This window comes from Staurois parvus, unplaced genomic scaffold, assembly GCF_062004578.1.
Source record: "Staurois parvus isolate SC_StPar_1 unplaced genomic scaffold, SC_StPar_1.0 ptg000088l, whole genome shotgun sequence".
NCBI classification, from domain to species: Eukaryota; Metazoa; Chordata; class Amphibia; order Anura; family Ranidae; genus Staurois; species Staurois parvus.
Genome location: NW_028317884.1, coordinates 2808566 through 2824539, shown reverse-complemented (window position 1 = coordinate 2824539; position 15974 = coordinate 2808566). Strand labels below are relative to the sequence as shown.

General features: G+C 42.3%; 1 protein-coding gene across 9 annotated transcripts in view; it reads right to left on the bottom strand.

Moving 5' to 3' along the window:
- ANK1 (ankyrin 1) overlaps positions 1-15974 on the bottom strand; it is a 371616-nt gene that overhangs the window by 29311 nt on the left and 326331 nt on the right. For 8 of the 9 annotated variants that reach the window (XR_016311732.1, XM_089670260.1, XM_089670265.1 and 5 more), the window contains 4 exons: positions 15591-15722; positions 14544-14717; positions 1172-1480; positions 1011-1083 (listed from right to left, as the gene is read on the bottom strand). Coding sequence is in view for 8 of the 9 variants with exons in the window: in XM_089670260.1 (XP_089526386.1) it covers positions 1011-1083; positions 1172-1480; positions 14544-14717; positions 15591-15722 (688 nt within the window). In the remaining variant the exon portion in view is untranslated. The remainder of the gene's footprint in view (positions 1-1010; positions 1084-1171; positions 1481-14543; positions 14718-15590; positions 15723-15974) is intronic. The other variant, XM_089670268.1, reaches the window with a different exon arrangement.

Genomic DNA, 15974 nt, shown 5'->3' with positions numbered 1-15974 from the left:
GATTCATGAATGCATTATGTGCCTCAATATGCAGTATCAGTCCATGTATAATGCCCCTAACTATATGGTAGAGTTGGAAGTAGAACGCTTCTCACTCTCTTTCGCCTTAGAATGTGTTTAGTGTTTGGAATTATGACCTCCCATTATAAAAAAGACATGTGCATGGTCCATCTGTAGTTTCAGTTTTCTCCTTCAGCAAAGTCCTACAAGTAAAAATTAAAGAAGCTTCTTGTTTACTTTATGAGGCTTGTGCATCACATAGTAACTGGAGATGGTATTTGTTTAGATTGTCAAATAGGAATCCTTAGTTAGTGCCGGTTCACATATATGCAGATTGGTTGTGGTTTGATCCGCATCCAATCCTCATGACATGTGAAATAACATTGCTTCTTATGGTGCTGTCAGGGGCGGATTGACAACTCATGAGAAATCATGGGGCCCCTGTGTCCTTGCCCACACTCAAAAAAGCCTATGAAAGCTACCAGGGGCATCTCATGGGGCCCCCTACTGACCTTGGGCCCTCGGGCAGTGCCCGAGTGCCTAAATGGTCAGTCCGCCCCTGGGTGCTGTTCACATAGGCCTGGTGCACTGACAGTGTGGATTCAGTGCGGACTGAAAAAGAGTCCTCTCCAATTTCAGAGCAGTGCGGTCCAGTTCAGGTGCAGATTACAGACTCATTGACTTCTATGGGAACCGCTTCTGAATCGCACATGTCATGAATTTGTGAACACATTTTCAGGCTGGTTTTCTCTCTTCAAACCCTGACCTGAACAGCTCAACGTCTGCTTTTCAATTTGCACTGAAACCGGAGCTGTCAAGCTACACCGCACATATGTGAATCAGCACTTGTACTTTAAATACAAAGGGACTAACTTATACAAGAGACAATAGGAGTGGTGGTAGCCAATCAGATTCAATTTTCAGGCTGAGAAATTAAACCTTTGGCTCTGTTCCCATAATGGAATAGTGCATCCTTGTGTATGGTTATATGGCACTGAGCCATGACTTACCTTTCTACACTACTTCCTGTCACTCTGCATGTGGTGGGTGTCTCTGTTATCCGTGCCTGGACCCGTTCTGGTCCTGCAATAAATGAACAAGGTGTTTAGAAATGATTTTCCATATGCTGAATCTCTCTCACTTTCTCACACCGTCATCTTTAACCTCTGACCTCCAGCTTCAGTCTCCTCCTCATCCAGTTCAGGGGAGCCCGAAGATGGACGCGGCGGGGCATCCCACTCATCCTCAGCCTTGCTGCAATCCAGGGATGAGTCCTCAGGAGCCACAAGGGAAGGGGACAGGCCTGAGGCCCATAGTGGCAGGTCGGGTAGGTCCAACACCCCATCGGGCTCCGCGGTCGCCATGGGGACTCCATCCAAAATGGACGCTTCACTCCAGTACTGATCCATGCGCAATGGGGAGGGTAGGGAGTAGTTGAGAGAGGCCGGGGAAAGCAGCTCATCTTGCGTCAAGGGGTGACCTGTGGGAGGGGAGGGTGGGGAAGGGGGTGTCACAGCCACTCACTCCAAAAAGTAGTAGATGCAATCATTTCCCACATCTGCCAATAACACAATTTAATGTGAAGCTGCTGCTTTCCAGTCAACCCAATGCAATAAATCCCACATACTACGGTAAATATTTTGAAACTAAAAAATAGGGAATTCTAGTGAGCCCCTTCTCTTCATTGTTTATTTCCTCCTTATAATGTACAATGTTATGCACTTCAGCATTAATTTGCTTGGGTGCCATTATGGCAAGTGGAGGGGTCATGTTTGCTAAGACAGCAGGATTCTGAATAAGACAATAGACAAGGTATAAGACTTCTGATGAATTTATAGTATTTCAGTGATTGAAGAAAAAAAAAATCTAATGTAATCTACGCTGGGCCCCATGAATGAAAACTGAAAAAGAAAAGGTATAAAGATGCATCACTATAGTAACTTTTCAAAAGCTTTACCTCATTCTCTACACATGAAGATAGAGCTGATATGACTGGCTGCTAAAGGCTATCCTGTAACTACGTTCACTTTCTATGCACAAAGCCATTGTCTCAGCAGCCATTTTTAGTTTGCATGCATTTGTGTGCTCTAAAGTACCTGAGTTGATGGGCTTTTGCTCATTTTAAGCAGGTTTTGAATTCACATATAAAAATCTATGAGATTGCAAAGCCTGCTTGAAGCAGGTCAAATGGGACTCAGAAGGAGGTTAACTGCAGGTCAAGTGCACCTGTCAATGAATTCTGAATGATCTCAGAAGCATGTTAAACTGATGGTGCCAACACAAGGCCAAAGCCCATTAACCCTGGCCCTTACTGTGTATAGGTCACATTGCACCTTAAAGGGGTCTTCTGGGACAAATGAAAATTGGACACCTGCCTTGGACTCCGCTTTACTGTCTTAATACGCAACAATCTGACTCTCATACTTATTTACAGACTTTTAACATCCAACACATAGATGTAATGTTCATCAGACAGTAAGCACAGTCACAGGAAGACTGGAGCCAATGATGTCATCACGAGTGCAGAGTGGTGATGTCACAATGCTCTTACTTTTCATAGAGGTGAAACTTGAAAAATTAGAATATAGTGCAAAAGTTCATTTATTTCAGTAATGCAACTTAAAAGGTGAAACTAATATACGAGATAGACTCATTACATGCAAAGCAAGATAGTTCAAGCCGTGATTTGTCATAGTTGTGATGATTATGGCTTACAGCTCATGAAAACCCCAAATCCACAATCTCAGAAAATTAGAATATTGTGAAAAGGTGCAATATTCTAGGCTCAAAGTGTCCCACTCTAATCAGCTAATTAAGCCATAACACCTGCAAAGGGTTCCTGAGCCTTTAAATGGTCTCTCAGTCTGGTTCAGTAGGAATCACAAATATGGGAAAGACTGCTGACCTGACAGTTGTGCAGAAAACCATCATTGACACCCTTCATAAGGAGGGAAAGCCTCAAAAGGTAATTGCAAAAGAAGTTAGATGTTCCCAAAGTGCTGTATCAAAGAACATTAATAAAAAGTTATGTGGAAGGAAAAAGTGTGGAAGAAAAAGGTGCACAAGCAGTAGGGATGACCACAGCCTAGAGAGGATTGTCAGGAAAAGGCCATTCAAAACGGTTGGGGACTTTCACAAGGAGTGGACTGAGGCTGGAGTCAGTGCATCAAGAGCCACCACACACAGACGGATCCTGGACATGTGCTTCATATGTCGTATTCCTCTTGTCAAGCCGCTCCTGAACAACAAATAACGTCAGAAGCGTCTTACCTAGGCTAAAGAAAAACAGACCTGGTCTGTTGCTCAGTGGTCCAAAGTCCTCTTTTCTGATGAGAGCAACTTTTGCATCTCATTTGGAAACCAAGGACCCCGAGTATGGAGGAAGAATGGAGAGGCACACACTGCAAGATGCTTGAAGTCCAGTTTCCACAGTCTGTATTGATTTGGGGAGCCATGTCATCTGCTGGTGTTGGTCCACTGTGCTTCATTAAGTCCAGGGTCAATGCAGCAGTCTACCAGGAGATTTTGGAGCACTCCATGCTTCCTTCTGCAGATGAGCTTTATGGGGATGCTGACTTCATTTTCCAGCAGGACTTGGCACCTGCCCACACTGCCAAAAGCACCGAAACCTGGTTCAATGACCGTGGAATTACTGTGCTTGATTGGCCAGCAAACTCGCCTGACCTGAACTTCTCTATGGGGCATTGCCAAGAGAAAGATGAGAGACATGAGACCGAACAATGCAGAAGAGCTGAAGGCCGCTATTGAAGCATCCTGGTCTTCCATAACACCTCAGCAGTGCCACAGGCTGATGGCTTCCATGCTACACCACATTGAGGCAGTAATTGCTGCAAAAGGGGCCCAAACCAAGTACTGAGTACATATGCATTCTTATACTTTTCAGAGGTCCGATATTGTTCTATGTACAATCCTTGTTTTATTAATTGCATGTAATATTCTAATTTTCTGAGATTGTGGATTTGGGGTTTTCATGAGCTGTAAGCCATAATCATCACAATTATGACAAATTACGGCTTGAACTATCTTGCTTTGCATGTAATGAGTCTATCTCATATATTAGTTTCACCTTTTAAGTTGCATTACTGAAACAAATGAACTTTTGCACGATATTCTAATTTTTCGAGTTTCACCTGTATGTGCATCTGGGGCCTCTGTATGCTATTCCTGTGCATGCTGAGATTTCTGTTGACCTCAACCTACTGGAAAGGTCACTGGAAGCTTTCTGATGTACAGGAATAACATGCAGAGTAACAAAATGCCCTCGAGTGGGTTCAGGGTGCTGCAGCCCAAGTCCATTGTAGCCTTACGACTACAGAAGTGGATGCACGTCCTGACACTCTCTCAAATGCTGCAGGTGAAAAGGATTTCAATCCTGCTAACATTAAGTAAGGTTGTGACACTGAAGCTGTACAAAAGTGTTGGAAGCAGGGCTCCAATTTTATCTTATTGCAGAAAACCTCTTTAAAGTCAGTCGTGTATTTCATTTTTTTATTTACACCAGACACAATTAACCAAAATTACGCCAGCTTTGTTTATGTTGTAAAACTGAGAGGGCTAAGCTCTGGGTTCCTACTTACAGTGAGATATATTAGGGACACGGCCCTATATAGAGTGTGAGCTGCTGAATGTGCAGGCTGCGAGGCCCCTTGTCACCACTTGCTTACCCAGCTGTTTGAGCCGTCAGCAGTGACAGACACCCTGCCACGTGTCACACCCTGTCTGCTGCTTTTAGAAAGATGAGACCCCCAGAAGAGACAAGGCAAAAGGGGCTGCTGCAAGAGAAAATCTACCATGTCACCTGACATAAATGTTACTTACACATTTCAATGTGAGAGCTCACCAGAGCTAATCAATAACAGTGTGTAAAAGAAAGCAGTGATTACTACAATACAATACAGGGTGTCTACCATAACTATACGAAGCACAACACCACAATCTACAGTCACAAATCACAACACTCGTGCACATGCACACAAAAACACAGAGACTTAGAATAGGGAGACCTCCGTTCCGCTAACTATCCCTCTGCAGAGGTAATGAAAAGACAGTAATGTGCACAGATAAACCTCAGAGGACATTTACCATATGGCATGTCATTGGAGCCTTTCTCTGATGTTAAATACCTTTGTGTTTGTCAAGATTTTGTCATTACATCAGTGTAAAACTATCTTGTCATCCCAACTCAGTAAATAGGTGTTTTAAAAAAAACTGCGGTGGATACAGCCTGTGCATCCCTTGAGCAGATGGATCGGCTCATTCGCATACCTATCAGTGTCTTATGGCCTGGTGAAGCTGGAAGCTTCCATACTCAGTTATTGCTTATTGCCTCCCAGATTGTAAGCTCCAAGGAGCAGGGCCCTCCTATCCCTCTTGTATTGAACTGTATTGTCTCCAGTTATATTGTAAAGCGCTGAGCAAACTGTTGGCGCTATATAAATCCTGTATTATAATAATAATAATATTGAGCAAACTGATAACATATGGGTTTTAACTCAGCATACTGGCCTTATTTCAGCTCTACTTTAAGGATAGGTTAACAAAAAAGATAATCTGTAAAATCTGCTATTGGTGTTACTTACAATATAGTTTCTGCAGTCGTTGATTAGCATTAAAGTCATACCCTCATTGAACCCGACATAGAATGCAGTCAATTTAGCAGCATGCCTGTTCCCCACCATGCTCTATAAAGCTTGGCCTTAAAGCCCAATTAAAGAGGAAAGCAGCAGGATACATTTCACAGACTGTAAAACATGAATGTAAGGTTCTTATTGTGATTAGCAGGGAAACAGCTACCTGGGGCTGCCCAAAATCCAAAGCACAGGAAGATGGTCTGCAGGAAAGGGCTGCTGTGCTCCGTATGAGAATAGTGGTCTCTGTGCAGTGGATTGACTCCGCTCCTGATGAGTCACAACCAGGGGCAGACTGACAACTCATGGGGCCCCCGGGCAATAAGGGATCATGGGGCCCCTGTATCCTCGCCCACACTCAAATCACACCCAAAAAAGCCTATGAAAGGTACCAGGGACATCTCATGGGGCCCCCTACTGACCCCGGGCCCTCGGGCAGTGCCCGAGTTCCCCAATGGTCAGTCCGCCCCTGGTCACAACTAGTGCTCTCCAATCAGCAGGAAGCATGAGCTGGATGTGATTATTAGAGATGAGCGAATCGAACTTGGCGAAGTGGAATTCGTTTTGAATATTAGGAAAAATTCGATTCGCGTCGAATCCGAAAATTAGCAAACTTCGGATGCACGAATCGAATTTTTCCCGATCGGCCGATTTTCATCCCTTCTACAGCCGGCAAAAAGTGTCCCTGCAGAGAGCTCCGCTATTTCTGACAGTTCTCTGACAGTTCCTTCACATTTACAGCGGTTGAAACATTGTATCTATTTGTTTCCATTTAGGATACAGATGTTTTTATTCGGAAACAAATAGATACAATGTTTCAACCGCTGTAAATGTGAAGGAACTGTCAGAGAACTGTCAGAAATAGCGGAGCTCTCTGCAGATACACTTTTTGCTGTACTGGAATTCTTCTTATTTTCATCCTCATCCTCTTCTTCTTCATCCTCATCCTCTTCTTCATCCTCTTCTTCTTCTTCTTCATCCTCTTCTTCTTCTTCTTCATCCTCTTCCTCATCTTCTTCCTCATCTTCTTCTTCATCCTCATCTTCTTCTTCTTCTTCATCCTCATCTTCTTCTTCTTCTTCATCCTCATCTTCTTCTTCTTCATCTTCTTCTTCATCATCATCTTCATCATCTTCTTCATCATCTTCTTCATCATCTTCTTCATCATCATCTTCATCATCTTCTTCATCTTCTTCTTCTTCTTCATCTTCATCTTCTTCTTCTTCTTCTTCATCTTCTTCTTCTTCATCTTCTTCTTCATCTTCTTCGTCGTGCCCCGTGACTGCCCAAATGAGTGAAGTGTGCGGTGATTCTAAGATCGACGGCACTCATCTGCATGTCATACTGACTGACAGTATTATTTCTCTTCCCCAGCAGACTCCAAGGGCATTTAAATTAAAGGTACAGTGTTCTGCACTAATATAAAGGCTCTCTGAAGCCTAGAAACCCTTTTAATAAGTTAAATTCGCAGCGAATAAATTCGCATTGAATCGAATTTATTCCGCAAATTCGGCGAATCAGCCGAATCGAATTTTTGAATAATTCGCTCATCTCTAGTGATTATGTAGGAGAGTGTGTTGGACCACTGCAGAGAGACCACTGCTTTCATACAAAGTGCAGCAGTTCTTTACTGCAGTCTGCACCTTGGATTTTGGGCTGCTGGGGAGCCATTTCACTACTAATCAGAATAACCTTGCCTTGAAGCTTTTTACAGTCTGGGGTCTATCTTGCTGGTTTCTTAAGCTTTGCTTGGCTTTTAAAGGTAAGGGGAAAAGGTAATAGAGAAAACACTGTAAACTTGTACAGTGAAGAACACAAAAGCTGAATAAAGATCAATATTGTTTTTATTGGACCTGAGAAAACTGATTATATCTTGTAAATGCATTTATTACTTGAATGAATAAATGTCCCCTGATTTCTAGGTGTGCACATTTTGACGTGATGGGAATACATTTTTTGTCTTCAATTTAGAGAAAACATTCGGCCTAGTAGGAAAAATACTCACAGACAAGAAGGGGACGTGTCACAATCAATCACTTATAATGTGTGTAGAGCTTCAGCTGATAATGGCATTAAATTAAACTAAGTTGTAGGAATGGGAGGGCTGGCAAGGTAGTAAAGGAAGTCTACGCATTATATATAAATAAGTCTTCATACATTGCTTTGCAGCTCTTTGAGCGCTGACACGTTGGGAATGGTTGTGGTGGGGACTTGGCCATTCTAAAAATGAGATGCTATATGGCTGGCCAAGAGAAAAGGTTACTGTCATTATAACAAATACAGTGAGTCTCAATCTATCTCTCAATAACACAGTCTGTGCTCTTTGTTGCCCTTGTGTCTATGATCCTATCCTTGCAACAGGTTATTGGGATATGTATAGACCATGATATTGTTTTCTATCTACTTTAATACAACTCATTCCTTACGTTATTATGCTTTAAGTTGATTATGTGTAATATAAAATAGATAATGCATTGCATATGAATTTACATACATAAAAGGATATTCAAAATGTAACTCACAGTGTTTTTGGCACAAAATTATTTAAAGTGGAACTCAAAACCAAAACCTTGTTTTTTTGGTGTTATTCAGGCCAGAGTTTTATTGCTGCTTAAAGTGTTACAGCACCTTGCATTCACTATATCTGGTCGCTCACAGTACACAGAACATGGAAGTGCAATTATTTTAGTATATATAAACTGCTAAATACCTTTTCTCAGGAGCTGTATATAGCAGTCTTGTGACTTCTATCAGTGTCCAACCGAGCACTGGTTAAAACTTATAAGAGGAGTTTTTATTCTTCACTGACTGTCCTAAGAGGCTGCATGACCCCTGACCCTCTGTCTTGACAGTGCTGTTTGGCCCTATGCTGATCACATGCATCCCCCCCCCCCCTCCGAAAAAGAAAAAAACTCTAGCAATACACACCAAACTGAGCATGTGCAAAAACCACCTAGGGCTCTGTACTATCAGCAGATGGATTGGGGACAGTAAAAGAAGGGGAGGATCTAAGAAGACAGGATCGAACATCCTTTTTACACAGTGTGGAGGATTAACTTCTTAGGTTCCACAATGAGTATAACAAGCATATTTTACTGTATATACAGACTAATTTTACTGTTGTGGGTTTAGAGACACTTTAAGACCCATTGGGAAGATTTCTCACAACTTGTTGCCCTACCCTGTCCCATTTGACTAATAAAGCAGGATTTAATTCTCTAATTGTATCTATTGGAAATAATGTCCTCACTTGTCTTTACCAGTGACACAACAGGAAGTAAAGGGATTCACCCAGGAACACTAACAGAATCTAACAGAGGTTCCAACCCTTTCCTATTCTTTCCAATCACAGCAAACAATAAAAGATTTGGCCAGTGTTCCACCTTAAACAACATTTTCTGTAATGTCAGTGCTGTGTGTTCTATAGAAATGCTACAGAGATACAGGCATCCCTCAGGACAAGGAGAGGGTTTGAGGGTGAGAGGGACACTTGGTCCTGACTGATAGAGGAAGGACAGTAGCATGAGGAAGTCAGAGGTCAGAGGTGAACGGATAAGCTCAGCAAAAGAGAGAGAGGGAGAGAGAGAGAAAAGGAGAAAGAGTGGGTGAGACAAACACACATTGAGTCCAGCCCCCCCAGTTATTGTCCCCAGGGGTAAGTGATGTGACAAATGTGAACTATACCAGTTAGAGGTTAGGAAAGGAGACACAGATTGGGGTGTACAGGAGCACGCAATCCTTGGCTGTAAGGCTGCTATTCTACAGGAATACTGTACCTTCTAACATACAGACATTATTATACAAAGACCAAGCAGCTATGGTGGAAGTATATACTTTTAGGCATTCAATTAAATTAAAGAATTTTTAAGAATCCAGCCTGTGACCCAGCAATGGCATTTAGGGTTATGGGATTTGATGGGCTAATGCAGTGTAATCTTGAGATCAGTTTGAGATCCTTCTGAGATCATTTAGAATTGATAGCAGGTGCATTAAACCCGCAGCTGATCTGCATTTGACCTGCTTTAAGCTTGCATTCCCATAGACCTCTACAGGGAGGGAAGCAGTTTTGGAGCAAAAAAAAGCCCAAGTTCGAAATTGGCTCCAATTAACCCTGATTCACATTGGCGTTGAGGTCTGTAGCCCACCAGACGCTGCATGCAGCCAGTGTAAGTGTATGGAGACATAGCGGCTGTGCGGACACAGGCTTGCAGGTGTGTTTGACCGTTTCATGGACAATGAGCCCCAGCGCCTGTGTGAATGAGGCCTTACACTTCACGCTGTCACAGTCAGATGACCATTGTCACTGATCATTTAGCCAATGAGAACAATTAACTGCACTAGTTGGATCTTCCCAACTATAACCCCTATCTTTCCCCACACTATGGCCACCCAACTAGTCCCTATCTTTCCCCACACTGGGGCCACCCAACTAGTCCCTATCTTTCCCCACACTATGGCCACCCAACTAATCCCTATCTTTCCCCACACTAGGGCCACCCAACTAATCCCTATCTTTCCCCACACTAGGGCCACCCAACTAATCCCTATCCTTCCCCACACTATGCACTATGGCCACTCAACTAATCCCTATCTTTCCCCACACTAGGGCCACTCAACTAATCCCTATCTTTACCCACACTAGGCCACCCAACTAATCCCTATCTTTCCCCACACTAGGGCCACCCTACTAATCCCTATCTTTCCCCACACTATGGCCACCCAACTAATCCCTATCTTTCCCCACACTATGGCCACCCAACTAATCCCTATCTTTACCCACACTAGGGCCACCCAACTAGTCCCTATCTTTCCCCACACTATGGCCACCCAACTAATCCCTATCTTTCCCCACACTAGGGCCACCCAACTAATCCCTATCCTTCCCCACACTATGCACTATGGCCACCCAACTAATCCCTATCTTTCCCCACACTAGAGCCACTCAACTAATCCCTATCTTTACCCACACTAGGCCACCCAACTAATCCCTATCTTTCCCCACACTAGGGCCACCCTACTAATCCCTATCTTTCCCCACACTATGGCCACCTAACTAATCCCTATCTTTCCCCACACTATGGCCACCCAACTAATCCCTATCTTTCCCTACACTATGGCCACCCAACTAATCTCTATCTTTACCCACACTAGGGCCACCCAACTAATCCCTATCTTTCCCCACACTAGGGCCACCCAACTAATCCCTATCTTTCCCCACACTAGGGCCACCCAAATAATCCCTATCTTTCCCCACACTATGGCCACCAAACTAATCCCTATCTTTCCCCACGCTATGGCCACCCAACTAATCCCTATCTTTACCCATGCTATGGCCACCCAACTAATCCCTATCTTTACCCACACTATGGCCACCCAACTAATCCCTATCTTTCCCCACGCTATGGCCACCCAACTAATCCCTATCTTTCCTCACACTATGGCCACCCAACTAATCCCTATCTTTCCCCACACTATGGCCACCCAACTAATCCCTATCTTTTCCCACACTATGGCCACCCAACTAATCCCTATCTTTTCCCACACTATGGCCATCCAACTAATCCCTATCTTTCCCCACACTATGGCCACCCAACTAATCCCTATCTTTACCCACACTATGGCCACCCAACTAATCCCTATCTTTTCCTACACTATGGCCACCCAACTAATCCCTATCTTGTCCCACACTAGGGCCAGGGTGTCTGAACAGTGTGTAAACATGTACACTCAGCTAATCATGCAAGATTGTTTACAATTTTATTCTGCAGGCTGCCCTCATATGTCTACCTGTCACCTTTCAAAACCCTTGTTGAGTACCTGAGTTCTTCAAGAAAATCTTTGATTGGAAAGACATGGAGGCTACCATTACAGGCTACTTCTGAAAATGTTGGTTAACCAGCTGTCATTTTTCTGAGTCTGATCCTGAACAAACATGCAGACCTTGCTTTTATTTCTGGACAGTGATGACATGGAAATCAAAGGATTAGGATAGCACAGCGAGCCAGTTAGTATTTTCAGAAAGATGTCAGAAATGTTAGCACCCATTAAATTTTAGCATAGGAGTGTAAATAATATAGTAAATGCACCTTAAAGGGAAAGTAGAATATGTTTTAGTTTTATTTGAAACACTCTTGGAAAAAGTTAACTCCACGAAAAGTAAATATTGAATAATGAATACAAGAGCCATGTGTATTCTTAGTTAAATCTTGGTGTGCCTTGTGTATTTTTTACATATCAGTGTAAAATGTTTCCTTTGTGCAGGAGCTTCCTGTTACGATGACCAGTCACTGCTCCTTTCTCTCCCTGTGCAGGGTGACTGGTCTTGAATCCGCCCCTTCCTGTAGTTTTCTGTGGGCAGCCTGTAGCAGATGAGCCAGCTGGGTCTCTTCCACTGATCTACTTTCTGCACAGTACAGTCCAGTGATGCGGTCACTGCATCTTTTGTAAGGTAATATTTGAAGTTGTACAGGCGTTTGGTGCACACAAAAAGGGATTATACAGTTGTGTTCAAAATAATAGCAGTGTGTTGAAAAAAGGGAATAAAGCTCAAAATCCTTCTAATAGCTGTTATTTCCATACACACAAATGCATTGGGAACACTACACATTCTATTCCAAATCAAAACATGAAGAAAAATATATCAAATTTGTGTTGTTCCTCTAAAAAAATTGAAAAGTGAATATTAGACTGTTCAAAAAAATAGCAGTGTTTGTATTCTTCTTTACAAACTCAAACATTCACTATATAAACTGAAAAATGTTTGAAGATTTTGCTTTTCTTTCAATCACTTAATGAATATTTAGTTGTATAAGCACTGTTTCTGAGAACTGCTGTACATCTGTGTTGCATGGAGTCAACCAACTTCTGGCACCTGTGAACAGGTATTCCAGCCCAGGATGATTGGACTACATTCCACAGTTCTTCTCTATTTCTTGGTTTTGCCTCAGAAACTGCATTTTTGATGTCACCCCACAAGTTTTCTATTGGATTAAGATCCGGGGATTGGGCTGGCCACTCCATAACGTCAATCTTGTTGGTCTGGAACCAAGATGTTGCACGTTTACTGGTGTGTTTGGGGTCGTTGTCTTGTTGGAACACCCATTTCAAGGGCATTTCCTCTTCAGCATAAGGCAGCATTACCTCTTCAAGTATTCTGATGTATTCAAACTGATCCATGATCCCTGGTATGCGATAAATAGGCCCAACACCGTAGTATGACAAACATCCCCATATCATGATGCTTGCACCACCATGCTTCACTGTCTTCACAGTGTACTGTGGCTTGAATTCAGTGTTTGGGGGTCGTCTGACAAACTGTCTCCGGCCACTAGACCCAAAAAGAACAATCTTACTTTCATCAGTCCACAAAATGTTGCGCCATTTCTCTTTAGGCCAGTCAGTGTGCTCTTTGGCAAATTGTAACCTCTTCAGCACATGTCTTTTTTTCAACAGTGGGACTTTGTGGGGGCTTCTTGCAGATAGCTTGGCTTCACATAGGCGTCTTCTAATTGTAACAGTACTCACAGGTAACTTTAGACCTTCTTTGATCTTCCTGGAGCTGATTGTTGGCTGAGTCCTTGCCATTTTGGCTATTCTTCTATCCATTCAAATGGCAGTTTTTCGCTTTCTTCCACATCTTTCAGGTTTTGGTTGCCATTTTAAAGCATTTGCGATCATTTTAGCTGAGCAGCCTATCATTTTCTGCTCTTCTTTATATGTTTTCCCCTCTCCTATCAACTTTTTAATCAAGATACGCTGTTCTTCTGAACAATGTCTGGAACGACCCATTTTTCTCAGAATTTCAGAGAGAAATGCACTGTAATCAGCATGTACAACATTTGCTGCCTTCCTTCCTTAAACAAGGGCAATATTTGCTACCTGTTTTTCAAAGAATGAATGACCTCTCTAATAGAACTCCACACTGCTATTATTTTGAACATGCCCCTTCAATTAGTGATTCAATTACACAGAATCAGCAGCATGCATGTCATGACTGTTGGGTCTGTTGGATTTCTATTACTCTACTACACCTGCTAGTAAATTATTTGCCATGTAGAAATATCATTTCTACCAAAAAAAGTGATTGATCAGGTTAGTGATGTCTGACTGCTATTATTTTGAACACAACTGTATCATTTGTGGCTATTGAGGAATATTTTTAAATCAAAGTTTATTTTCCCAGATTTCCGTTTTAAGTTCCCAGACTTGTTTTTTGAGTGCAGTACAACTTCATTGAGGTTTTGCTTTTTACATTATTTTAAATGACCCACTCCACCTTGTGCTAATACTTCTGTGTGGGTCACTTCTCTGGGAGCAGCTGAGATGAGCGGTGCCAATACCTCTGCTGCACCATGATTTCTGCCACAAACTGGCATCCCAAAATGCACCCCCCCCCCAATCCTTGCAGAAGGCACACACAAATGAAAAACCTCATTGACATAACTGAAGTACAAGTCATGATACAATTGATTTATATAACAATCATTTTAATAAAAGAACCATACTATTTATGAGTCGACTGAACCAACAAACAGTTTGATTAGCAATGGTTTTCATTTACAATGACTGGTCCCAATGGAGAATTTTGTAATTAGGTAATTGTTTTTAAGTGAAACTTTGACAGATTGATGTTTTTTGCTATGTGTGTCACCAGCATAAGGATAGGGACTGCACAAAGTGCAGCAATACAGTGTGGGACATCCCTTAAAAATCTATCTATCTATCTATCTATCTATCTATCTATCTATCTATCTATCTATCTATCTTCTAATGCATATCACTTTAGATAAGTACCCCTTATTGCTAGGCTTCCATGCCAACTGTATATTGACAAATACTGGTAAATACTCCCTAAATATAACTGAATCCTAGACAGGACCTTGTATGTTCACATACCTGGTGATGACCCCCAGGGGAGTGTACCATTTCTCTGAGAGGGGGAAATAGATCCATCGCTGTTTGTGTAGCGGCGATCTACCTTTGAACCCCTGCTCTGCCGTCCAGAACCTTCCAACATGGTGACAATTTCATTGCGGTCAATGTTACGCAGAGCTGTGTATAAATCTTCCACTGTGTGAAATATAAATGTAAAATAAAATGGTATTTAACACTGCTCTACAAAAAGCAATTGTCCATCTTTGATAAACCTGGTAGTGTTTCTATAATTCTGCTCCATTCATATAAGCTAAACTGTAGACCAGTGTTCTCCAAACTACAGCCCGGGGGTCGGATGTGGACCTTGTTTGCCTTTACCTGGCCTTGGGGAACTATTCTCCCATTCCTCCCACTGACACCATCAATGGCACTTTTCTTCCCTTTGATACCAACAGAGGGGCCAATTTCCTCCCATTAAACCAAGGATGGGACATTGTTTGTACCCACTGATGGTGGGGCATTTTCTACTCCCACTAGCCAAAGCCTGGCCCCTATCTCCCACTAGCCAAAGTCTGGCCCCTATAGCCAGGGGGACAGTAAACTGGCTTTTTACTTAGATTGGAGACCCCTGCTATAGACTAAACATCTGTATATAGTATCAGCCAATTCTAGTGAGGCATCTAGGCCTGAGGAGAGATACAACAGACACAACTACCCCTTTACAAACTACTTTTAAAACTTTTACATATAATTCATCAACAGCTTTTCATAGGAAAAAATATTTATGTACAAGTTGTATTAAAAATGTATTGATTTTCTGTTGTCTCCATCCCATAATCTGTAAACATGGAGCTGGTTCAACTCTACCTCATCTTAATGTACCCAAGGCAAAAATGAGCCAGGCTGAACCAGTATGCAACTTGCTGCTTTAATAGGTAGGAATGACATCAATAAGTCAGGTTGGGGTCTCCATGATATGGATAAGCAGTGTTCTCAGTTAAATTGAGAGAAGTTCCCAGGACAATGTTCAGCCCCAGCAGGTAGAATAATGGTTCTAAGTGTACCTACATTTTGCATTAGAACCTTGCCGCGATGCCCAAAGATGCAGTAAGGCCGCACTCTGCTCCAACAAGGAGTTTGGGTTTTCCACTCGAATCCTGTTGATGTCATCCATCTCAAACTGCAACTCACGAGCCAGTTCTGTAAACAGGACAAAGTCACATTCATAACTGGGAATTAGGGGCTATGTTAGGCTAAAAGATTTACATATCAATAAAATATACACTAACATTTATCCTATAAACATTGATTTTTAATGTATGTTATACTCCATTCTATGGTCCTACAGGGACTGGAGGGGTTAGGACACCAGTTCAGTCCTTAAATTGGAACTTTACCCATAACAACTTGATAAAAAATAATGTTGTTTAACAAGAAACACATTCCAAATTA